The sequence below is a fragment of the Cotesia typhae genome, unplaced genomic scaffold (assembly GCF_013202065.1).
Source record: "Cotesia typhae breed Kobodo isofemale line unplaced genomic scaffold, CoteBio_Ctyphae contig_5, whole genome shotgun sequence".
Classification (NCBI taxonomy): Eukaryota; Metazoa; Arthropoda; class Insecta; order Hymenoptera; family Braconidae; genus Cotesia; species Cotesia typhae.
In genome coordinates this window covers 3,765,970-3,791,166 of record NW_027423757.1, presented here as the reverse complement: position 1 = coordinate 3,791,166, position 25,197 = coordinate 3,765,970, and the positions used below count along the sequence as shown (strand labels likewise).

General features: G+C 29.8%; 5 protein-coding genes across 7 annotated transcripts; 4 read left to right on the top strand and 1 right to left on the bottom strand.

Moving 5' to 3' along the window:
- The first annotated feature begins 365 nt into the window (after nucleotides 1-365).
- On the top strand, nucleotides 366-6,259 carry LOC141530789 (eIF-2-alpha kinase GCN2-like). The gene is given in 9 exon segments (XM_074248108.1): nucleotides 366-860; nucleotides 951-1,120; nucleotides 1,202-1,463; nucleotides 1,544-3,792; nucleotides 3,855-4,374; nucleotides 4,489-4,968; nucleotides 5,043-5,375; nucleotides 5,378-5,973; nucleotides 6,050-6,259. Coding segments are annotated over 9 exon segments (4,791 nt in total). The 5' UTR covers nucleotides 366-806; the 3' UTR covers nucleotides 6,177-6,259.
- A 185-nt stretch (nucleotides 6,260-6,444) lies between these two features.
- LOC141530790 (uncharacterized) lies at nucleotides 6,445-8,218 on the top strand. Of its 2 annotated transcripts, none has more exons than XM_074248110.1 (6): nucleotides 6,445-6,673; nucleotides 6,964-7,062; nucleotides 7,134-7,331; nucleotides 7,431-7,587; nucleotides 7,660-8,029; nucleotides 8,103-8,218. In XM_074248110.1, the coding sequence occupies exons 2-5, from the start codon at nucleotides 6,988-6,990 to the stop codon at nucleotides 7,746-7,748; spliced, it is 519 nt and encodes a 172-aa protein (XP_074104211.1). In that variant the 5' UTR covers nucleotides 6,445-6,673; nucleotides 6,964-6,987; the 3' UTR covers nucleotides 7,749-8,029; nucleotides 8,103-8,218. The 2 variants fall into 2 exon arrangements, with proteins under 2 accessions (XP_074104211.1, XP_074104210.1); XM_074248109.1 differs by having other exon boundaries at nucleotides 6,897-7,062.
- An 885-nt stretch (nucleotides 8,219-9,103) lies between these two features.
- Nucleotides 9,104-14,521, top strand: LOC141530833 (eIF-2-alpha kinase GCN2-like). Its single transcript, XM_074248189.1, is given in 13 exon segments — nucleotides 9,104-9,274; nucleotides 9,351-9,520; nucleotides 9,582-9,733; nucleotides 9,736-9,818; nucleotides 9,910-10,224; nucleotides 10,226-11,561; nucleotides 11,564-11,631; nucleotides 11,633-12,133; nucleotides 12,136-12,176; nucleotides 12,238-12,757; nucleotides 12,816-13,295; nucleotides 13,364-14,250; nucleotides 14,310-14,521. Coding segments are annotated over 13 exon segments (4,737 nt in total). The 5' UTR covers nucleotides 9,104-9,220; the 3' UTR covers nucleotides 14,440-14,521.
- A 512-nt stretch (nucleotides 14,522-15,033) lies between these two features.
- On the top strand, nucleotides 15,034-25,101 carry Sptz (zinc finger FYVE-type containing 26 spastizin). 2 transcript variants are annotated; one of them, XM_074249006.1, is made up of 5 exons: nucleotides 15,034-15,456; nucleotides 15,593-15,746; nucleotides 15,841-17,880; nucleotides 19,237-21,445; nucleotides 21,521-25,101. In XM_074249006.1, the coding sequence occupies exons 1-5, from the start codon at nucleotides 15,305-15,307 to the stop codon at nucleotides 24,727-24,729; spliced, it is 7,764 nt and encodes a 2,587-aa protein (XP_074105107.1). In that variant the 5' UTR covers nucleotides 15,034-15,304; the 3' UTR covers nucleotides 24,730-25,101. The 2 variants fall into 2 exon arrangements, with proteins under 2 accessions (XP_074105107.1, XP_074105106.1); XM_074249005.1 differs by having other exon boundaries at nucleotides 19,237-25,101.
- Nucleotides 17,900-18,972, bottom strand: LOC141531452 (uncharacterized). Its single transcript, XM_074249289.1, has 3 exons — nucleotides 18,895-18,972; nucleotides 18,167-18,680; nucleotides 17,900-18,102 (listed from the first exon to the last, which is right to left on the bottom strand). The coding sequence occupies exons 1-3, from the start codon at nucleotides 18,970-18,972 to the stop codon at nucleotides 17,900-17,902; spliced, it is 795 nt and encodes a 264-aa protein (XP_074105390.1).
- Nucleotides 25,102-25,197: the final 96 nt, after the last annotated feature.

The window sequence follows — 25,197 nt, the reverse complement described above, 5'->3', positions numbered from 1 at the left end:
AGTTAGCTGTCACTTGACAATTTTTTAATTTTTTTTAACAAATAAATTTGATACAAAAAATTATTTTTTAAAAATTGCATTTGTAGTTTTTTAAAATTTCTACATGTCCATTTTTTTTTATAAATATTTTTTTTGCCATAAAATTTTAATTTCCAATTAAAGGTATTATTTGACGTCAAAATCACCAAAAAAATAAAACAAACCTCAATTTGATGTAAGTTTTTAGATTTTTATCAAAAATGATTTTATTTGCTGTTGGTAATTTATCTGTACTCTATTTTTGTTATTATTAAATGAATTTTTTTAATAATATCTTATCACTGTCATTACGTTCTATTGCGTTTAAATTTTAATTTGTTTTAATTTTAAGCGCTCTCATTACCGATACAATAATATTGAAAACATGTGACAAAAGCGCGTGTGTAATACATTGTGTCGTAACCAATTGTTGTCTTTTCACTTATCAATATATACATATATATATTTATTATCTATCTACTTAGACTCACAACATAAAGTAAAAAAAATACAATGAGAAGAACATTTTCATTATTAAATACATTTAATTTTTCTAAGTAGAAACAGTATTAAAATAATTTTCACAATGTAGCAATAAATATTTATTGTTAGTTAGTGTAAGTGTGTAATGATTCGTTAATTATAAATACTAAGGTATTATTTTATAACCTCACGGGTCCGCTGTTTCATAGACCAATACATTGGAAATTGTTATTTTTTTTTTACAAAAATAAGTTAGAATTAAAATTATAGATTTTAATTGTAAAAAATCTACGTAAGAAATCAAGATGTCTCAAGAATCATGTCAAGATCGACAAAATAATGAATTTGAAGTTTTAAAAGTACGTAAAACAGTTTGATTATTTCATCATGCACTATATTATTACTAATTTATAACATAAACTATTAACGAATTTTTTTTTTAATTGCAGTCAATATTTGGAGATGATTTAGAAGATATGAGAAATAATAAAAATAAACGAAAATGGCAACCCCTCAATATAAAAGTGACCTTAACTCCATCACAAGGAATGTCTGGTCCAGTTCAAGTTTATGCTCAAATTGATTTGCATGTTATGTGCGGAGAATCGTATCCGGAAGAGTAAGCTGATATGGAAATTACTTATTTTTTATTTTATTTGATGTGACATTAGTCTTAATTTTAAAAATATTTTATTTTTAGTGCTCCCCATATTAAACTAAAAAATAGTTTAGGTCTCTCTAATCAACAAATTGCAGTTTTATACTCAGAGTTGGAAAGTTTAGCGGATAAATTAAAAGGAGAAGTTGTTATCTTTGAATTGACTCAACATGTACAAAAATTCTTATATGAACACAACAAACCAAGCTATAATAGTTTTTATGAAGAGATGGTATCTCGTCGTCAAGAACAGATACAGTCTGAGATGCATAAGAAGCAACTAAAAGAAAGTCAAGAACGACAGGTTTGTTTTAAAAAATGTATTTAAATAAATTTTTTTTTTTTTTTTTATACTTGACTAATAATTTCATTAATTAATCAAAGGTATTGCAAGATGAAATCCATCGACGACAAGAAGCTTTGAAATCCGAACTTCGTGATCGTAAAAGGATAGCCCGTTTATCTTTAGAATCGAACGAAACATCTCAATCAATTCCATCTTCACCTCACGAACGGGTTCGTACTTACTCCCGGAGAAGATGTTTAAGTTCATCTGAAAGTCCAGATAGTCCACTGAGTGAACATAAAGCAACAAAAATTTTACACTTTATAAGTAATAGGGGAGAAAGACAAATTCAACTAGGTAAATGTCTGGGAAAAAACGTAAAAGGATCAGTTATATATGACGGAGTTGATATTAAGGCTGTTGAGCATTTAGCAGTCACAGAATGGACGTTGAAATATACACCTGTGGATCAAAAAAGCAGTGAAGCAGATACTTTGAATTTACAACAACTATTGAAACAACTTGGAAGCATTGAACAGGAATTAAATCATCTTCAAAAATTACACCACCCTAATCTCGTTCATTATTTAGATATTAAGTATTCACAAACTGAAGACAGTATTGTAGTATATATACTCCAAGAATTCGTAGTTGGTACTACGTGTTCTTTTTTTCGAAAAGAAAATATTCCTGTTAATATCGATACGTTACGTTATCTCGCAACTGGAATTCTTTCTGTATTAGAATATTTACATGAAAACAATATTACACATAAAGACTTGAGAGATTCAAATATATATATAGACAACACAGGCATTGTAAAAGTATCTGATTATTCATTACATAAAAGATTATCAAATATTTATAATTTAAGTTGTCTTGGAAAAGCTAATAATAATTTTGCAACAATTCAAGGCAGAGGAAAAAAAGAAATAGACATTTATAGATTTGGATTATTACTTTTAACTCTGTTGAACGTCAAAAAAGTATCAGATAATGAGGCAGAATGGGGATTAAACATACCAGCGTTATTAAAAGACTTTTTATCCAAATGCTTAAATAGCAATGAAAGGTTGAGGTGGTCAGCTAAACAACTACAGCAGCATAATTTTATTCGTATACCTTTGATAAGTGAATTGTCATCGCCAAAACATTCTGACAAACAGGAAAATAATTTAGAGACGGAAGAGCCTACATCTGACTCACGGATGAAAAATGAATTCAAGATTCTTGAGTCACTTGGTGAAGGCGCATTTGGAGATGTTTGGAAAGTAAGAAACAAATTGGATGGAAGAGTTTATGCTATTAAACGTATTGCTTTAGATCCAAAAAGCAAACAGTCCAACAAAAAAATGATAAGAGAAGTTAAATTACTTTCAAGATTGAACCATGAAAATATCGTGCGATATTATAATTCGTGGATTGAAAATATTAGTATTAGTAATATCAAGCGATATTCATCATCTTTATCGGATCAAATGTCTATTAATGAAGAGAAAAACGAAAAAATAAATGATCATGATTTGAAAAGTTTTGAATCGCGATCAGTCACTATATCAGAGGAAGACAGCAGTAGTAGTAGCAGTGATGATAGTTCTAGTGAAGAGGAGAGTGAAGATGAAGAAGGATTTTTTCGCTCTCCACAAAAAAACTCCGAGGAATCTTCAGATGGTATAGAATTCAAAGTGGATAGTGAATCACAAATATCTAAGGCTGAGTCTTTTGAAACTTCTGAAAAAATAACTAGTGAAGAAAATAGCATCATGGAACATAAAACAAAATTTATGTACATACAAATGGAGTTTTGTGAAAAAAGTACCCTAAGAACAGCAATTGACAATAACTTGTATGAAGATAAAGATCGTCTTTGGCGCTTATTTCGAGAAATGGTTGAAGGTATCGCTTATATTCATCAACAAGGAATGATTCACCGTGATTTAAAGCCAGTAAATATTTTTTTAGACAGCAATGATCATGTTAAAATTGGTGATTTTGGTTTGGCGACAACAAACATATTGTGCTCTGTTGTCCAAACAATTGATAACGAACGGAAAGTTGAAGTAGACAATAAAAATGATATTATTCTTGATGAACCCCGATCAATGACTGGTCAAGTGGGTACTGCTCTCTATGTTGCTCCAGAGTTGAGAAATGAGGTAGCAAAAGCTAGATATAATCAAAAAGTTGACATATACAGTCTTGGGATTATTCTGTTTGAAATGTGTTGTAAACCACCCGACACTAAAATGGAGAGAGTAACTATTCTTCAAAAAGTTAGATCTAAAGAAATAATCCTCCCACCTGGTATGACAGAGACTGAAATGCCTCACCAGACTCATCTTTTACGGTACGTATTATACACTCACAAACATAAGTTGAATATTTATTTCGTATGATTTTTTTTTTCAGGTGGTTACTCAATCATGATCCTAGTCAGCGACCGACAGCTCAAGAACTTTTGTCATCTGAATATCTACCTCCGCCACTTCTAGAAGAAGCGGAACTTCAAGAAATTGTTCAACATACACTTTCAAATAGCCAAAACAAAGCCTACAAGTACTTAATTTCTTGTTGCTTCGACCAAAAAGTGTCACAGGCTGAAGACATAAATTATGATATGACTATACTGAATCGTCCAGGAAACAGTTCATCATCAGTGGTTAATAGGCTTTTGCATGATCATGTAAAATCCATAGTTGTCGAAGTTTTTCAACGACACGGAGGTGTTAATTTAGCAACGCCTTTATTAATGCCTAAATCTGGTCACTTGTATGATCATACAGAAACTTGCGTTAAACTCATGACTCATTCAGGCAGTATTGTCACTATACCTCATGATCTCAGAGCACCGTTTGCACGATACGTTGCGTGGAATGATATCTTGCACCTTAGAAGATATGTTATCGAACGAGTTTTTCGTGAAGAAAAGGTATTATTTGTTAATATTTAATTTTAATTAATTATTTACTTTTATACTGTTATCAAATTTTTTATCTTAACATTTTTTTATATTCATGACTTAAGTTTTTGAATTGATTTTTAGGTTCATGGATTTCATCCCAAAGAATTATATGAATGTGCATTTGACATCATTAGCTCAACAGTAAATCTTATGGCTGAAGCTGAACTAATCCGTATAGTTTGGGAAATTTTTAACGACTTTTCTGACATGCGTCAGTTTGATTTTACAGTCCGTTTAAACCATACTTCTTTATTTGAAGCTGTTTTAATATATTGTGGGATAGGACCCGAAAAATTTCAAGAAATATTTTCAATAAATGATAATGCTCAGGATGGCAAAAGTTCTAAATTTTCAGCACAATCATATTTTGAAAATTTAGGTCTCTCTGATCAAGTAATAGAAACACTTATTAATCTTTCCAACACTGAAAATAATGCACTAAAGATTGCGAGTTTTCTCAAAAAAATTACATTACGTATGGGGGATGCCGCTATCTTGGCAAAAAATGCTCTTAGAGAAATCGAAACTGTTACTGCTCATATTGGAGCATTAGGAGTAAAGGTACGTTTGTTATAATTTTTTGCTACATCAAAAAAACAAAACATTTTTATGAAAATTAATTTTTTTTTTTTTAGTGGCCAATTGTTATTGCACCTCTTCTTACTCACAATATGAAACAACACCGTGGGATAATTTTTCAAATTACCTGTGATTTCAAACGTAGACGACGGCGAGTGGGTCAAGAAATAATAGCTGCGGGCGGTCGTTATGATAAAATGCTCCAAGTATTTGAACGTATTTCGGAACGTTCCGGATTGACTAGTAAAGAAAACCGACATCACGGAGTGGGTATAAGTATTTCGCTCGATAGATTAGTATCTGTCACTCAAGAGTTGTTATTAGAAGACTCAAATATTGAAATGAATGTAAAAAAATTTGGAATAAACATAGCGGTAGGATTAATTAATAAAAAAATAAGAGAGAACATGAACTAGCTGATCTTCTTCGGCAATTATGGTCTCTTGATCTTCGTGTAACCAAACTGGACTTTAATAAGACTGAAGAAATGCTAGATTATTGTCGTAAAAATTTAATTCCTTGTGTCATCATTTTAGACGATGAAAAGGAAAATTTATCAGTTCATTTTTGGGAACGTAAAATGAAAAGATTTAAAGAACAGAAAATGTCTACAACCGAATTTACTGAGTATTTACGAAAACCAAATACAACTTCACAACAAACAGATACACCACCAGTTTTGTGTAGATCTGAAAGCAAAATAAATAATATGGAACCTACGACAAATTCACATAATACTTCAATCAATGTAAACATCAATTTTGTACTCTCTGAGAAAGATAAATTATCAAGTAGTGGACGAAAAAGTTACAGAAACTCTATGCTAGCTCAATTGTCATCTTCCTTGCATCGAATATCATATAAAGATCCAATAGAAGTATTTGCTGTATTTCTAGAAATGCCTGTCATAAAGACTATTTTTGGTCTCTTAGAATTAGATGAAAAAGAACAAGAGTTTCAGAGGAGCGTTCAATTTGTTATTGAAGAGTGAGTGGTTTATTTCTTGTTTTGCTTTTTTATTTAGTTGAATTAAATTTAATAATTAATAACTTACTTTTTTTAGACATCCATACCACAAAAAGTCGATTAAACAAGTGTGTGATGAGATGAGAAAAGTAAGGAACGAAAAACAACGGCCTGTTCTAGTTCTATACAGTTTGACTGATGGACGTTTTCTTATTTTTATATGAGGGCATTTGTACAAATTTTAATTAAATAATTCTATAAATTTGTATATAAATATTTTTAATTAAAATTTATAGTTGTTATCGTATATTTCATCTGATATTATTAAAAATTAAAACTGTTGAACATGCACACCTAGAATCGAATAATATTAAAAATATATTAATTAGTATTTAAAGTTACCAACCGTAAATAATTACCGTAAATCGTTATTTCATACTTGTTAAATTTTTAATGATCGATTTTTATAATATTTTTGTAAGATAAAACTGCTATGTATTAGAAGAAAACAACTTTTTTTAAAGTATTCTTCATTTGACTAATATTTAATTGTTATTAATTAAATAAAAAAGCAGTAACTGGTTTCTATTTTTACTTGAACGCGGCAAAATACATTAATCAAATTACTCTACATGTTTTACATGCACTTGCCCTAGACCTTGAAGTCATTTTCAAGTTTAAAAGTATTCCTACCTAGACTTCTTCGTAGCTATCAATACTGGTAAATATTTTATTTGCATTCGCCATTAACTACTAATAAATCGTCAAGCTATCGCGTAAAATGTTTATCCATTATTGTTGGCATTTTTTTATGCAGCTTTAAGGTGTAAAATTTAATTAAAAGTCTTATTCTAAACTCAATATTATTAACAGTGTAAAAAATTTTTATAAATTTAAAAACGAGGATTTAATTTTAAATATTCTTTGAAAAATTATTAAACTAGGAGTTAATACTTCAAGCGTGAATTGAATATTGAAAGTTAAAAAAGTTGATCACATTCTTATCATCAGGTGTAAATTTTGAAATAACTAATTATGAAGATACAAATGCGCAAATGTTGTTGTTGGTCACTCAAAACTGGAATTGCAATTTTTGGAGTTTTTCAAATTGTAAGTAAACATATTTTTTGTCTAAACATAATCTATAAATTTTTAATAAATTTAATTCAATGCAATTACAGATTCGGTTTTTATTTATTCTGGGCTGGGCCGTCATTGATTACGAATATTTGGCACTAAATTATACGGAGTATGGAAATTACACAGAACAATTGTATCAATCTCATTTATTAGAAGATCCGGAACTTATATATTTTTATGTCCCAGCTTGTTTTTTGATGCTCGTGCTTTCAAGTTTTATGATCTTTGGCACACTAAAGGTCGGAATTTCTTAAATTTACTTATAATAATATTTTAATTAAATACTTTGACTTTTTACATTAAGTATTTATAAAATACTATAATTTTTTAATTTTCAGGACAAGTACAAATTTATATTGCCGCATTTTTATGTACACATTTTTTTAATTTCATCATCTATGATTAATCAAACGTACAACATTGTTGTAGAATTTGCTCACTATAAAGATTTTGAGTATGGCTTTTTGTTGCTTGCTAAAGGAATTCTGTCGAGTGGTAAGTTGTAAGTTTTTAGATATTAAAGTTTAATATCTAAAAACTAAACTCATTGTTTCTTTTTATTTTTAGTGTGTGATATATATTGTTGTTTCCTGGTATTCAGCAGAATCAAAGAAATCAAAGGATCTAAGAATGTTATATACCCACTCGTACTATAAAATCTTATACACCTGCTATACATTTTTTTTTTTCATCCTATAAATTTCGGTATATTTTTACAATCTTTTCTCAACTAATGGACATGAAGTATGGATATCTAATATTTTTTAATACACCTATTAAAAATGAAAAAATATTTTATTTATTTGACACCGCAAGTGATTTTTACAGAGCACTTATTTTAACTTATTCGCAAATTTTTCTTTTATGTTAATATGAAGACTTTCATTTTAAAATTATTAAAAGTAGAAGATTAAATTCAACAAATCACTTAAAAATTGTAAGTATTAAATTAATGATTAATTCTTATTTTAATTTTTTATGAATTTTTTACAGTTTCTGTATTATCCTAGGTACTTGCTGGTTTTAATTAATTAAGTACATTAGCATTAATTGAAGATATCATAAATGAAGTCTTAAAAAAAAAAAAAGATAAACGATCAATGAATCACAAAAAAATTCACAATTAAGAATTTCTTTCACGTTTTGTTTAATAAAAATTAAATTTAATTAAGTATAATAATAAATTCAATAAAATTAATTTTTCTTTTTTATTACAAAAATGTTGACAAGATTCTTAATTCACTATATATACCTTCAAATATTTTCAAATGTCGGATATCAACAATTATGGTTCATCTTAAATTTTTAAATTTTATATTTCTTAACACCATGAAAAATTATTTTTATTTCTTTTACACCGCAAATAATTATTTTAAAATGATACTAAAATTAGCTGACATCTGAATATTTCTATAATTTTCTTTAACAAACGAATTATTATAAAAAATTATAAAAATTACATTAGCTGACAGCTAAAAATTTTAGGATTTTTTTATTGAAAAAATTATTCCAAACAAAATAAAAAAAAATTCATTTTTAAAAAACGAAAAACTATAAGCAACATTAAAAAAAAAAAATATTATTTAGATATGTCAATGGATGCAATTTGAAAAAAATTTTTCTTCGTAGTAATTAATTTTTTTGTAAAAATTAAAAAGCGACAAATGTCTGCTGATTTCAGTTTCATATCTTAGAACACTTATTTCAATTTATCAGATTTTTCTTTTATACGTTAATATAGAGAAAATAATTTTAAAATCATAAAAAGTTTAATTCTAATTAATTGTATAAAATTAAACACCATATACCCCAATATGGTAAGTAATTAATTATTATTATTTGCGTTAAAAACAAATTAATAAAATGACAATAAAAAAGTGTTTTCAAACTAAAGTCTACAATTGGTTCGCAATATTTAAATCAACCAATCAAATCATTTCACAACAGACAACATTTCTATACACATATTCGTAGGAATATATAAGCGCAGTTTGTTAGGTATTAACCTCACAAACGTGTATTTGTACATACTAGTAAATAAAATCATACATTACTTTCTGTAAATAATAATATTTTATACAAAAATGAATTATTTAAGTAAAAAAATAAGTTTTCATTATTAACAAAAATGTCTCAGTTATCATGTCAAGAGAAGCAAAATAATGAATTAGAAGTTTTAAAGGTATGCAAAGAAATTAAATTCTTTCATCATACGCAATAATAATTATAAAATAGAATATAAATATTTTTTATGTTAGTCAGTCTTTGGCGATAATTTACAAGATTTTAGAAATAATAAAAATAAGCGAAAATGGCAACCACTAAATGTAAACATCACATTGACACCGTTACAAGGAATGCCTGGGTCAGCTCAAGGAAACATACAGATAGATTTACAGGTCACGTGTGGAGAAACATATCCAGAAAAGTAAATAAACACGATGATTATTTATTTTATTTATTATTTTTTAATAAATATTTATTTTTAGTGCTCCGCATCTACAATTAAAAAATAGTGTGTGTCTTTCTGATGATCAAGTATCTGTTTTATATTCAGAAATAAAAGACTTGGCAGAAAAATTAAAAGGAGAATTAATGATTCTTGAGTTGAGTCAACACGTTCAGAAATTTTTACATACGCATAAAAACAGGGTTATAGCAGTTGTTGTGAAAATATTCAAGGTGAGATGCCGGAAAAACAGTTAAAAGAGAAGCAAGAACCTCAGGTTTGTTTTTTATTTTTATTATTTTCTTTAATTCATTCACTTAATTTTATACAAGTATTTTTTTATATTACTTTAATTTTTTGGCTTAAAGGTTTTACTCAAAAGAATGGGACGCTTGTCTTTGGAGTCAAATGAAATACCACCGTCGGTTCCATCATCCCCGCAAGAACGAGTACGTTCTTATTCTCGAAGAAGATGCTTGAGCACATCCGAAAGTTCAGAAAGTTCGTTATGTGAATTTACTCAGACAAAAGTTTTGAATTTTTTGAGTAACAAAGGTGAGAGACAAGTTCATTTGGTTAAATGTCTTGGACATAGTGTCAAAGGGTCAATAATTTATGCTGGTGTTGATATGATGACTGTTGAGCACCTAGCAGTTACCGAGTGGCTACTGAGATATGCTTCTCCTGGAGAAAAAAAAAAGCGAGTCAGTGGTTTTAAATTTACAACAATTAATGAAGCAAGTTGTGATTATTGAACAGGAATTACATCATTTACAAAAATTAGATCACCCTAATCTCGCTCACTATTTGAACATTAAGTATTTACAAAATAAAGATAGTATTGTCGTTTATATACTTCAAGAGTTTGTTGTGGGTACAACGTGTTCTTTTTTCAAAAAAGAAAACATTTCTGTTAATATTGATTTATTGAGATATATTGCCACCGGTGTTCTTGCTGCGTTGGAGTATTTACATGAGAACAACATTGCACATAAAGATTTGACTGATTCCAGTATATATATTGACAATACTGGTACTGTACGAGTGTCTAATTACTCATTAAATAAAAAACTTTCAGATATATATCGTTCAAGTTGTCTTGGTAAAGCTAATAATAATTTTACATTAATTAAAGAGCAAGGAGAAAAAGAACTAGATATTTACAGGCTCGGTACTTTACTTTTGACACTTTTAAAAGTAAAAATAGTATCAGACAACGAAGCGGATTGGGGATTAAACTTGTCATCAACATTGAGAGACTTTTTGTCCAAATGTTTGAACCGTGATGAAAAACTAAGATGGTCAGCTAAACAATTACAGCAACACAATTTTATCAGGACTCCTATTGTCAATGAATTATCGTTACCGAAACATTGTAACGATGAAGATAATAATTCTGAATCTGAGGAGCCTTCCTTTGATCTTAGGTCTTATTTACCATCCCTTGATAGTAATTCAAGATTCAAAAATGAATTTGAAATTCTTAAATTGTTGGGAGAAGGTGCATTCGGTGATGTTTGGAAAGTTAGAAATAAGTTAGATGGTAGATTTTATGCCATTAAGCGGATTGCTCTAAATCCAAAAATCAATGAATTAAATAAAAAAATGATACGAGAAGTAAAGTTACTCTCAAGGTTAAATCATGAAAATGTTGTAAGATATTATAATTCATGGATTGAAAATGTAAAAGTAAGCAATGTAAAAAGAAACTCTTCATCTTCATCAGAAATTACGTCATTGAATAAAGATAAAAGAGATGATATCGAAAAATTAAAAGCTGAAAGAGTAATTAAATTACTATCGCCAGTTAATGATGTTGAGTGGACAGTGTCTTTTGAAAATCCATCAAACGTTGTTTCAGATGAAGACTACAGTAGTAGTTTCAGTGATGAGGATTCTGAAGACGAAAGTGAATCTTTTCATTCGCCACAAAACTCCGAGGAATCTTCAGATAGTATAGAATTTAAAGTGGATAGTGAGTCACAAATATCTAAGGCTGAGTCTTTTGAAACTTCTGAAAAATAACTAGTGAAGAAAATAGTACTGTGGAACATAAAACAAAATTTATGTACATACAAATGGAGTTTTCTTTGTGAAAAAAGTACCCTAAGAACAGCAATTGATAATAATTTGTATGAAGATAAAGATCGTCTTTGGCGCTTATTTCGAGAAATGGTTGAAGGTATCGCTTATATTCATCAACAAGGAATGATTCACCGTGATTTAAAGCCAGTAAATATTTTTTTAGACAGCAATGATCATGTTAAAATTGGTGATTTTGGTTTGGCGACAACAAACATATTGTGCTCTGTTGTCCAAACAATTGATAACGAACGGAAAGTTGAAGTAGACAATAAAAATGATATTATTCTTGATGAACCCCGATCAATGACTGGTCAAGTGGGTACTGCTCTCTATGTTGCTCCAGAGTTGAGAAATGAGGTAGCAAAAGCTAGATATAATCAAAAGGTTGACATATACAGTCTTGGGATTATTTTGTTTGAAATGAGTTATCGACCACCCGATACTAAAATGGAGAGAGTAACTATTCTTCAAAAAGTTAGATCTAAAGAAATAACCCTCCCACCTGATATATGACAGAGACTGAAATGCCTCACCAGACTCATCTTTTACGGTACGTATTATACACTCACAAACATAAGTTGAATATTTATTTCGTATGATTTTTTTTTCAGGTGGTTACTCAATCATGATCCTAGTCAGCGACCGACAGCTCAAGAACTTTTGTCATCTGAATACCTGCCTCCACCACTTCTAGTAGAAGCTGAATTACACGAAATGGTTCAACATACTTTATCAAACAGCCAAAGCAAGGCATACAAGTACCTGATTGCCAGTTGTTTCGACCAACAAGTCACGCCAGCTGAAGACATCACATACGATATGAATGTACCTAGTAGATCAGCTAACAATGAAGTGTCTGTGGTTAATGAGCTACTGCATGAGCATGTTAAATCTGAAGCTATCAATGTATTTCAACGGCATGGTGGAGTCTATTTAGCAACCCCTTTATTAATGCCCAAATCTGGTCACTTGTATGATCATACAGAGACTTGCGTTAAACTTATGACTCATTCGGGCAGTATTGTCACTATACCTCATGATCTCAGAGCACCGTTTATGCGATATGTTGCCTTGAATAATATTGAACATTTCAGAAGGTATGCTATTGAACGAGTCTTCCGAGAAAAAAAGGTATGAAGTAAAAAATAAACCTAAATTTTGCTTGATTTGTAATTTAATATTTTTCTAGGTTCATGGATTCCATCCCAGAGAATTATATGAATGTGCTTTTGATATAATCAGCTCAGATGTAGATCTTATGGCTGAAGCTGAGCTAATCCGTATAGTTTGGGAAATCATTGATAAATTTTCAGAATTACATCAACGAGAATTTACCGTTCATTTAAATCATACTTCATTACTTCATGCAGTTTTAATGTACTGCGGAATCGGTCCCGAAAAGTTTCAAGACATTTATTCAATACTATGTGATGCACGTGATGGTAAATGCTCGAAACTCCAGGTCCAAACCCATTTTATAAGCTTATGTCTGACCGACCAAGCTATGGAAACTCTCTTGAATTTATTCGATACTGAAAATAATGTTTCTAAGGTTGCAAGTATACTTAGATCAATAACAAAAAGGAAAAGTGATGCTGCAGTTTTAGCAAAAAGCGCTTTGAAAGAAATCGAAACTGTTACTACTCATATGAAGGCTCTAGGTGTTCAGGTAAATTTTTTTTTTTTAAATGAAAAAATAATTCACTCTTATATAATTTATTTATTTCTATTTTTTAGTGGCCAGTTATTATCGTGCCGTTATTGGCTCACAATATGAAGCAACAAAGTGGAATAATTTTTCAAATATCTTGCGACTTAAAACGTAAACGACGATGTCAAGAAGTAATAGCAGCTGGTGGTCGATACGATGAAATGATTCAATCATTTCACCAAATATCAAAAAGTTCTGATTTAATTGGCAAAAAATCACATCACGGCATCGGTCTCAGTATTTCTCTCGAAAAATTAGTATGTGCCATTCAAGATGTGATATTAGAAGATACAAATAATGAATTAAGTATAAATAGATTTAGAATAGATGTAGCTGTAGGATTTATCGATAGTAAACCTGAACGAGAACATGAACTGGCTGATTTACTTCGAGAGTTATGGTCTCTTGGATTACGAGTAACTAAATTGGATTTTCAAGTTCAAGAAGAAATTCTTGACTACTGTCGTAAAAATTTAATTCCTCACGTTATTATTTTACACGGCGGGATAGGAAATCTTGTTCTATACTCTTGGGAATACGACAAATTTAGAGAACAAAAAATATGTATAACTGAAATTACCGAGCATCTTCAAAGACCAATAGATACACTGCCAGTTTTAAAAAGCAAAAACCGTACAACTGATTCTACATATTCATCATCAAATTATCTTAATATTAATTTTAATTTTATACCTACTGAGAGAGATAAACTGTCTGATAATTATAAAATTAATTATAAAAACACTATGCTAGCTCAAATGTCATCCGCTCTACAACGAATATCTTGCAAAGTATCTATAGAAGTATTCGCAATATTTCTTGAGATGTCAATAATGAGAACAATGGTCAAACTCCTAGAAATCGATGAAAAGGAACAAGATTTTCAAAAAAGTGTCCAATTTGTTATTGAAGAGTAAGTTTTATTATTATAGAATTTTATTTTTTATCTAACCAAATTAACAATTTTTATAGGCATCCATTAACAAAGAAATACATTGAGCAAATTTGTGATAAAATATGGGAAGTACGAAATGAAAAACAACAACGACCCGTTTTGGTATTCTACAGTTTGACTGAAAATAATTATGTTATTTTCATGTAAATTTTTACAAATCGTTTTGAAAACAGTTTGTTAAATATACTTGTATATGTATTTTTAATAAAATTTTGTCAAGAGGTAATAATTATATTTTTTATAATTCACTATTTTAGAGAAAGGATATCACGAAATGACACTGAAGTTGAGAGACATCTGATAATTTTTAGAATTTTTTTAACAAACAAATTATAGCAAAAAAATTTTATTTAAAAATTTAATCTTTAGAAGCTCTGAAAAATTGTAAATGAAATTTTTATAAATAATTTTCTATGTCTTCTAACTTCAGCCTCATTATCATGAAAGTTATTAAAATTAATTAAAAGTATTTTTTATACATAAAATAATTTTTTCAAACTAAAAAAATTACTTGATGAAAAAAAAATATATATATATATTTCTCTAAAATTCAAATTTCCCTCAATATTTGTTGTGAGAGTTACTTTTTTGAGCGTAGTAAGACGTGCGCGTCACCTTTGCTCTGCTGAGCTGAAAATGAAGAAAATTTATGATATGCGTGTAAAGTTATCCCAACGAAAGAGTGTGACTCGGATTAATAGTGGGGTTATAAAAATATATGACAAGAGAAGTTGATTCAGCGAATACTCTTTCGTTGGAACAAGTATATATTTGTTCTAACTTTTTTTTATAATTTATCAATATATTTAATGTATGTATGTATATAGACACACTTACTACAAACTATTTTATTGTACGCACGTGAGCGCTACAGTGTTTTACAAGCTAAACAAACGCGTGTGTCTTTGAAACTTAATAATTTAAACGTAAACGTAATAACAATAATAAAAAGTGTGTTAGAACGTGGTAAGAGATTTTGGCAGTGTTATGATCTGTGGAATGATAACGAACAATGTCAAAAAACGTAAATTTAACAAAGTTAGAAAATTTTATTGTTTCAAGACTATGGTACACTGCATATGTAGCCCATAAAATAAATATAAACAATGGTAAATCGTCAAATGATAATAATGGCGCAGCAATTGAGTTATGTAGATCAATAGGGTAAATAATGATAGTACAGTACAACAATACACAGCTTTAATATAAATTATTTAATGCAATGAGATTATATGCTAACACACTGATTATTTATTATAATCAAATGAATCATAACTATTAAATGTGTTTTTACTTTCAGTTTTTATGAATATAGTAATAATTCTTCATGGATTATTCACAAACTATTGGCAATGTTGACTAATAAGAATGTTACGGAACATCAGTTTAATTTATTACAACTTGAAAATGCATTACATTTAATTGACAATAATGTACCTGAAACTGTTGAGCAGGTAAAATTTTTTTTTATACTTTATTTATTTAATCATTTCAATGATCAAGTATGTGTACGTTTATATATAACTATTGTTTATTTATTTTATCTAGGAATTGCTCAAGCTTTATGATTTGATAGCAATATCGAAAGAAGAATCTGATGAAATTTATCCGCAGATTACTGAATGTAGTCTAAAATTTTTAGAAGATCATTTGTGGGATAAACCAGCATTTGTGCAATGGGTGATAGATCAATTACTCTGTGTATGGTCAACATCATTTGCCATGACTGATTCAGCGCTTCAAGATCTATATATTAAAGTTATTAGAGAAATAGTTAATGAAGCTAAAAATTTATCCGTCTCAACAAACAACAATAAAACTACCAATGGATTAATAAACTGCCAAAAAAATATAAATTTGATAAGTTACAATCATTTAGCGACACTGTTGTCTATTTTATCAAAGTTTGAAATAACAGACTCAAAAGAAGAGGAATTGAAATTGTGGCTATGGCCAATGTTAGTCAAAACATGTAAATTTAAAGACATCGAATTGTCATTATTTTCACGTAGAGATTTAAAATACTTTAAAATGTGGCATACATTTTGTGACGATCATTATGCACGGAATAAAACTCCTGATAGTTTAGATAATATTAATAAAATATGCTCAGCTGTTTTTGATATTAAAGATGAATCATCTGATGTGTCATTAAATGCCAATGAAATATTTATAAGAGTTTTAAGAAATAAAATTCACTGGTTATCAGATATTTTAGAGATCTGTTACGGGCTAATGATAAATAATCAATTCAATCAAGTTGAAAAATTATTAAAAAATCCTGTATTAAATAATCTTTGGTTACCGCTATTGTTAAAATGTATTGATAATTGTTTGAATGCACAACAATTTTCGCCCAACAACGAAGCTTGGAAAAAAAGCTCTACGACATCTGAATCTCTAAGATTTTTACTAAAAAATTGTAAATTTAAATATTCAAAAGATCAATGTATGGAGGAATTAGAAGATACTCTAGAAAGTCATGTAGATGCTTTAGAGTGGATTATTAAAAGTCGTGATGATTTTTTTCAACACAACAAAAAATCTGGTTCAATTCATCAAAATTACAACGTGAGGCAAATTTTTCGGCATCTTCAGTCATGCTCTATACTGTCTACCATAAAAACGTACGTTCCAAATATACATAATAAATTATTTAAAGATGTTTATCCTTTGCTGAAGGATTCAGAGCACTCGAAAATGACTTATCGAGCTTACTATGCCATGTTAAGCGCGCTAAAAGCAATAACACTTTGTAATTCTTATAACACTGAATTTAATAGAGTTATCGAGCATTACAATTGTATGGAGAAACATATTAATAATCTTAATTCATTAAAATTACGTTTAGAAGTTATGGAAAATATTTTTTCAATGTTATTTATACGACATGAAGATTTCACAACTATTGAAAATCCATCGGATCAAGAGGATGAAGATGAGGATGATAATATCAATGATGAATTGCCGTCTTATAAAAATTCATATTACTATCAAACTGGTTTCATCTGCAACAAGTATGCCATACGAGAGAAATTACACTATCTTAATCGTTGTATTTTTGTAATTGATAACGAGTACGCGAGATTGAGAAATGATTCAGAGGCGGCACAAAACATAGAACAACTTGATAAAAGAATATCGTCTATGAAAAGATATCTCAGTGATGCGTCGTGGCGTTTACAATTATTAACAAATACAGAATTTTTTAAAAAACAAGGACTACCGGATTCTGAATTACAAAATAAAAATCCTTGTATTGTTAAAAGTAAAATAAATTCAGTAGGTCATCAACAGAGAACTTCACATTTATATAAGTTTGATGAAAGTTCATCCGATGAGGGAGAATTACGTTCGGATGTTGACGTAAGTTCGGAAAGTAGTTCAGTGGGGAATGCTGCTGGTGAAAATAGCAAGCGTCGTAGACGTGTAAAAAAGCTATCATCGCAAAGTGAAGACACATCGAATGAAAAAAGCTCAAAACAAGTCAAAGAATTTACTCTCAGTTACATGCTGGCCTCAAAAGAAACTCTGGTTCTAAGATGTCTGTGGAAAGATAATTTGACTGAGGCTCAACGCGTTATAGAGGTAAATTATAAATCATTATTTATACTCTCTGCAATGCTTTTTCTAATTTGCGATAGGCTTTTTTCTCAGCCTTTGTTGGTTTATATATCAATGGCTGCTCTGGGTCGATATCTGGCCCCTCGGTTAACACACCCGGTGGATTATTATTGTAATACTCTCTTATTCTTTTAATTCTTCGTTTAGGGAAACAGAAATCACATCGAAAACAACAGCAGCACCAACCTAATTGATGTTATCTTTAAAGAATATCAAATAATGAATAAATTTAATTTAAAAATTATCATACCTCTTTGACACCAACACGGTATGGCAATACAAACATAAATAAAAAACCATATTTTAATAACTTGCCATGTTCGTCTTAATAAAACACTCAAGCTTGTTTTATTTTTTATCGCATTCTGATAATCAAAAGTTAAGCACTCGAATGATTTAATCCCAAATTTCTCTATTTCTTCTTGGGTACAATTTCGTGGCTTGTTAAATTGAACCAATTGTTTAAGAAATTCTTTTGGTGTATCTTCAGGTTGGCCATCATCCGTAAAATTAAAAGTCTGATTCTTATTCAAAAAATCATTCTTTTGTTGCTCATACTCAGCTTTAAGAAGCTCGTAGTCATAGGCTTCTTCTATTTCTTCACTAACAGGTTGCAAATTTTTTTCATCACCACTATTATTGCTTGACCGAACGATGACAGATTTATCATATTCTCCTTGGTAATCAACTTCGTAATCTGTTGAGTCTGTGGTGGATTTCTCGAGCTCTCTTAATCCTCTTGGATTTTTAGACTTTAAATTGTTCTAATTAAATTCAAAGAAAAAATTATATCAGATTTCCATAGCATCGATGATTTTAATTACAAAAAAAATAATTAACTTTTTCAAGATTATTTTGAACTTTTTTAATCAATTTCAATTCAATAAAATCATTTTTCTCAGCTTTTTTCGACATTTCTAATAATCTTTTATAATTTTTTTGTTCTTTATCGACAGCTCGTCGATTATCACGCTGAACATGCAAGTGCAATGAGTCGTATTTCTTATTATTGACATTTTTTAACTTAAAAGGAATTAAATCCGCTGGTTTAATCATTTCGTCTTTATATTCATCATCAAATTTATCCAATGAAAAAATAAACGACGTATGATCCTCAAATTTAACCTGATAATTAATTTTTTTTATAATCAATTCACTTTATAATTATTCATAAATTGTAAAAAAAAAAATTCAATTTAACGCAACTGTATAATCGGGAAGTCGTAAAGATTGTACATTTATAAAAATAATTAATCCAAACCTCAGTAAATATATGCAATATAATTTCATGATTATTTAATACTATTTATTTTTTTACAGACTTTTAACATGGAAAACAATCATTTGGCAGGTGAAATATTATTTTCACAAGCAATACGTGCATTCAGACAAGATATTGCGAAACAATTGACACTCATTTTACCGAAAAATGAAGTAAAAATAGATACTAAACATTCCACACTGGATTTTATTCGCCAAGCTGCTAAAGATGGTATCCAAACAACACGTATGACAAGTCAAGTTGAAACATTTTTAGCATCACAAGAGTCTAATATAAAATTGAGTTCTGATTCCAGTAATGCCAAAGACATAATGACGTTGGTGACACTCGATCTGGCGCTGACGATGAGCCAAGATAGTTTAACATCTGAAAATCTTGCAGAAATCGCAATGAAGCATTTGAAATCCAATAAAAAACTTGTTAATACGAGATATTATGAGTTTTTTGAGACAATTTATCAGCTGTTTCATGAAAAAAAAGGTACATCAATAGTTAATATACTATGCGATGCAAGAATACCATTTTCGTTGAAAGAATATCGGGAACAAAATGATTACTGGTCTAATTTAGCGCGTAAGCTAACTATTTTTGAAAATAAAACAAAACTAATAGATTTTATCAAGGATACAAATGAAGAGGAAAAATTAAAAAATGATTTACAACAAATTTTATCGGTTTGCAGTAATGGAGAACCATATTTACATCGATTAAATGCTCATTTAGAATTAATAAGATCAATTGCACCGCCATTTAAAGATATTAATGCGATCGGTATGAAACCTTCTCTATTGGAAAATTCACTTGACTCTTACATCGGTTATCAAATATTTGATTTAGATGTTGACTTAGAAACACTCGAAATTGTTGCTAATCAGTTGCAAGTTAATCTAGCTTACTGCATTTTGATAAACTGCTGTCCCAAGTTATTGTGTAGTGATAATCTGGATAATTTTGAGATTAAAAACACCAGATGGGGAATTATTGTTTTAAATAAATATGAAATCGTTGACAAATTCATTAATGATGATATGCATGATCCTAATCAATGTGTTGTTGGTATTTTATCAGATCTGATACAAGCTATCAAAGACTCAGATTATGATTCGTCAAATATTTTAGGAACAGATTTGAAAAGTTTGTCAAAGACAGAAAGTATTCAGAAAATTCTAAAAAAAACACAAAGCTTTGCTAATTTAGACTTGAGTTATTTATCTTTTGGTGATCATACGCTGGCATTTTTCCTCAACATCTGGAATCTAATTATGCTTCATACAATTATAGAAATTTGGAGTAAAGGCCCACCAACCAGTGATTTAAGACACGCTGTGTCATTGAGTACAATTGGCTATGAAATAGGCGATCTTGGTTTCGTTAGTATCTTTACTCTTAGATCAAAATTACTTGGACAGCCACTTTGCAGTGACGAGTTTTTATATTTTGAATATCCAGAAGAACTCAATGAACCAGCTTGGCAGGATTTAGATTTACAACTAGATCCTCGGGTTATATTTGCAATGATTAACGAATATCAAAGATCTCCAATTATTAAAATTTATCACCCTGAAAATTTAAATGAAGAAATTAATACAACAGTTCATGATTATCTCAATAATTATATAAATCAAGATAAAGAAAGTATTGTTTGTCTTCCGAAGCTTATTAAAAAATATGAAGATCTTCTAATCAGCACCAATGGATCGAAAGCAATAATGGAAAAATACTTGAGTATTGACAAAAATATAGAGTATGAATCATTCAAATATTTATACGACATCCGGTTTAAGTATAGCGATGAAAAACCAATAACTGATTGTGATAAAAAAAATAATAATAAAAATGATAAAGATAGTACGTCACTTTGGAGAAATAGAGTAATTAAACCGTCACTTTTGCAATACTTGGAAGGCCACTGCTGGCTTCTATCTTATCTTGTTCAAAGAATTCACGAAGAGAGCCCAACGATTCGTGACAGCAGCTGTGATAATTTGGATCGTACTGCAGTATTGGAAAATTTATTTAAATCACCTTGGGCACAAAGTTTAAAAACCCTTTACGAAGATAACTCAACAGTTGCTGGTTTACTGAATTGTTCGTCGACAGTTGAACTGTGGGATTATTTTGAAGCTCTTTTAAAAAATCGTGAGTTGAAGAAATGTCTAACGATGCTTGACGCACTTCCAGATTCGCTGTTAATGGGAAACGCTGAGTTCCAGAGTTTTAGAGACAAAATTCTCATGTGTTTGATCAGTAATATTCAGCTTAATCTAAATTCTACTGAAATCTTGCAGTATTTATATCAGATAAGAGACATTTATGTTTTAGCTCAAGTAGTGTTATCCAAAGTAAAAACTTGGCCGGTACGAGTATGTGAAGAGGCACTTCGTCACGTTTTAAATCATGTAGATACTGATGAACTTCCACCACATTGCAGGTCTGAGATAAGTGAAATTCTCTGTAGAGTTCTTGTTTTTGATAAAATGTTTATTTATTGTAAATTAGATGACAATACAGATCAAGTTAATTGGTATAATGTTGTTTATCGGACTGAAAAAACAGATCCAACACGTATTGTAAAATCACTAATCGATGCTAATCAGTACGAATTATGTTTAGAGTGGATGGAATATCAAACGCCTTCGTCTGAAATTCAGTGTCTGGTTTCACAAGATCTTTTCATGGGATTATTAAAAAATGAAAAAGATAATTTTAAACATGCACGGCAATTATTGTGTGCACTACCTGCAAGTTTATCGATTAAATTATGCAATGGTATTATTGATAAATTAGAGTCTATTAATTCATTGAAATTTATTATTAAATATTTATTGGATAATTCACCTGTAGAACTTGAAAAATATCAACGTGGCTTATTAGGAGTTGAAATTTTAGAGCAACTAGATCCGCGAGACAGGCCACTCTATATTCATTTAATTAATGAACCACTTCTTATGTTTGAGCAATTACTCATGAACTGTAAATTTGATAATCTACAAAAAATATTAAAAACGTGTTCTGAAAGTTTTTATTCAGCCGGTATTACACGTGAAGAATTCGATTATACTATTAGATTTTATGCACAAAAATCTTTAGACTTTCGGGTGGCTATACAGCGCGACACCGATAGCAACAAGCTTAAAGAAAATTATTTGAGTCAAAGTGGTGAGTTTCTTATGCCTGTAAATATACCAACTAGAGAAGAATGGATTCCAGATGATAAAGCCCGGGAATGTAGCTGTTGTAAAGCTGTTATTTTTTCCATGTTCAACAGAAGACATCACTGCAGAAGATGCGGTAGAGTGGTATGTGCCAATTGTTCAAGTCAGCGAATACGAGTGCCAGGATACGCGGATTCAGTTCTTGTACGTGTGTGCAATGATTGTAAACGACAAACTGCAATGCAGGCACAAGGTGCTTCATCAGCACCTAGCAGTGAAACATTCGATTGCTGGAGGTTATCAATTCAAGAAGCTCACAATAGAACATTGAGAGAAGAATTTTGCTTCGAATACGCTCCAAATATCCCTCTGTGTTTAGCGATATTAAATTTACACTCAGATCATAAAACATACGCAACTTTTCTTCTTGATCGTTGTGATGAAATGAAGAAATTGTTGTATCCAGATAAAAAAGGCCGAGTAAATCCTGAAATAGATCACAGTTTAATTATTAAAATGATAAAATCACTTTTACTGGCTGCTAAAGTTAAATGCGCAAAACTTGGGCTCAATACTGGATTAACTGATTGTGATAGATTTTTATCCCAAGTTGATCTTATTAATATTCTCGTTTCATCTGATTGTCTATCATTGATTCCACAGGATGATCTTAATGATCATACTTTACGGCGATTGAGAGATTTATTGACTGAAAAGGAACAATGGAGATTGGCGTTAAATGTCAGCACTAAATCTGGTTTGGATACTCAGGGTGTTTGGGCAGCTTGGGGCAAGGCATGCCTTAAAGTCGGTTACTACGAAAAGGCGCGAGAAAAATTTTCACACTGCTTAGATAAAGTTAATCAAGAAGATTATGTACCAGAAGATTGGGTGTTACTTTCGTACTCAAGTGATACTGGAGAAGGATCATCAAAAAGCGATAAAAATTCGGAGAAAAAAGAGACAAGAACTCGAACAGGATTAAAAATCCGACCTACTAAAGATTCGCCTTTATTGGTAGAAATTTTACAAATTCTCGAAGTGTCTAATTCTACAGATCAGTATTCTCAACAACCAATGCCATCGAAAAGTTCAATGGCACAAGAAATATTGAATACACTGAATAATTTAAAAGCTATATCTTATGGTAATTACACTGTGTCTAAGCTTAATTCAAATACTAATAATTTTCGGTATCAAGAAAGTTTATATTATTTATTAATGTACGGCAGCTATAATTCTATTTTAGAATTTTTCGTTCGTTACCGAGAGTTGAATAAATGTTTATCTTATATATTAGAAAATGAAATAGATCCAGAATTATTTTTTAATGTTGTCTTCTTGGGTTGTCTTCGCAGCGGAATAATGATAAATCTTTGCACAGCAATTAAATCCAAAGATCCAAGTCTCCTATCATGGAAGAAATATTTGTTATTTACTTGTCATAATTTAGAAAGAAAACAGTTATTTAATACTCTTTACCAACTTCAATTATTTATGAAGGATTATGTGAGAGCTGCTATGACTTGCATACGATTTTACGTTATAGACGCCAGTAGTTACGCAGATATTTCCATGAGAAGTCATTTTCTTTTAGACGCACAGAGGCACTTGGAAGCTGAATTGCACAGTGAAAAAGACGAAATATTTGACAAACGACAAAAAAAAAGTGTTAGTTCATTTTTTATGGATCCATCGGAAATTGATAAGCATATAAATACCATTTCACGGCAAATGGAAATCGCAAAATTTTTGGGATCGTGTGAAAAAGAGGGAAGATCTGTCAATGAATTTCTCAGCAAGCTTTCCTTTATGGACAGTGAAGGTTTGCAACCACGAAATGCGCCAACTCTCTTCGGTAATCAGCAAGAAAGAACGCATTTAGCTGTACTGGCTATTTTATGCGGAAGAAATGTTGAAGAAGGTTTTGGTATCGCTTTTCGGGTGATGCAGGATTATAATCTTCATCATCAAAAAGTTTATTCACTTGTTGGACACATACTGGCGCTAGACAAAAAAATAAATTCAATAGAACAGTTAATTAAATGCTGTAGAAGTTCCGGTTCACCGAATTCTAATGCAATATCCGATCGCGTATTAGTTAACTGTATTAAATTTCTACTAGATCGCCCACGTACTGAAACAAATCCAGGTCCGAAAGATCAAATAGATTCTCTCATAAGACTTATCATAGATATTGAATTAAAAATTGGATGTTACATCGAAAGTAAACAACTTAAAGCTGCTTATCTTCTAGCTGTTAAGCATTCGAGAGCACAAGATATCCGAAGAATCTTAAAAGAAGCTGATAGTGTTGGTCAATCTGCCATTAAATCCATTTGTACCAAGTGGCTTCAACATAATCGACATAATTAATTATTGATACGAGTAAAAAAAAAAAAAAAAATCAGCAATTCAATAATAATTGTAATTTTTTTTTTTTAATGTCAATATTACCACACGTGTTAACGATTTAGCAATGCTTTATTTTATTTTATTTTATTTGTTATGGAATTATTCAAGTAACAATTAAGAAAGAAATTTAAATTAATCTATTTTTGTGTTAATTTTTGTACATAAGTGAATTGAAAAGAAAAAAAAACAACAGACGGCACATTGAACTGATATACTTTTAAAAGCTGTGATATTTAAAAGAATTAGTACTAATCAATACACATACGATATTGATATATATATATATATATATATATATATATATATATTTATATAATAAATATGTATGTATATACGTACTTTATAACTATATTTAAAAAATTAGATTTAGATATTGTCATTGTAGATAAAATGTACTCCATAAAACCATTATGTACTATTATATTACGT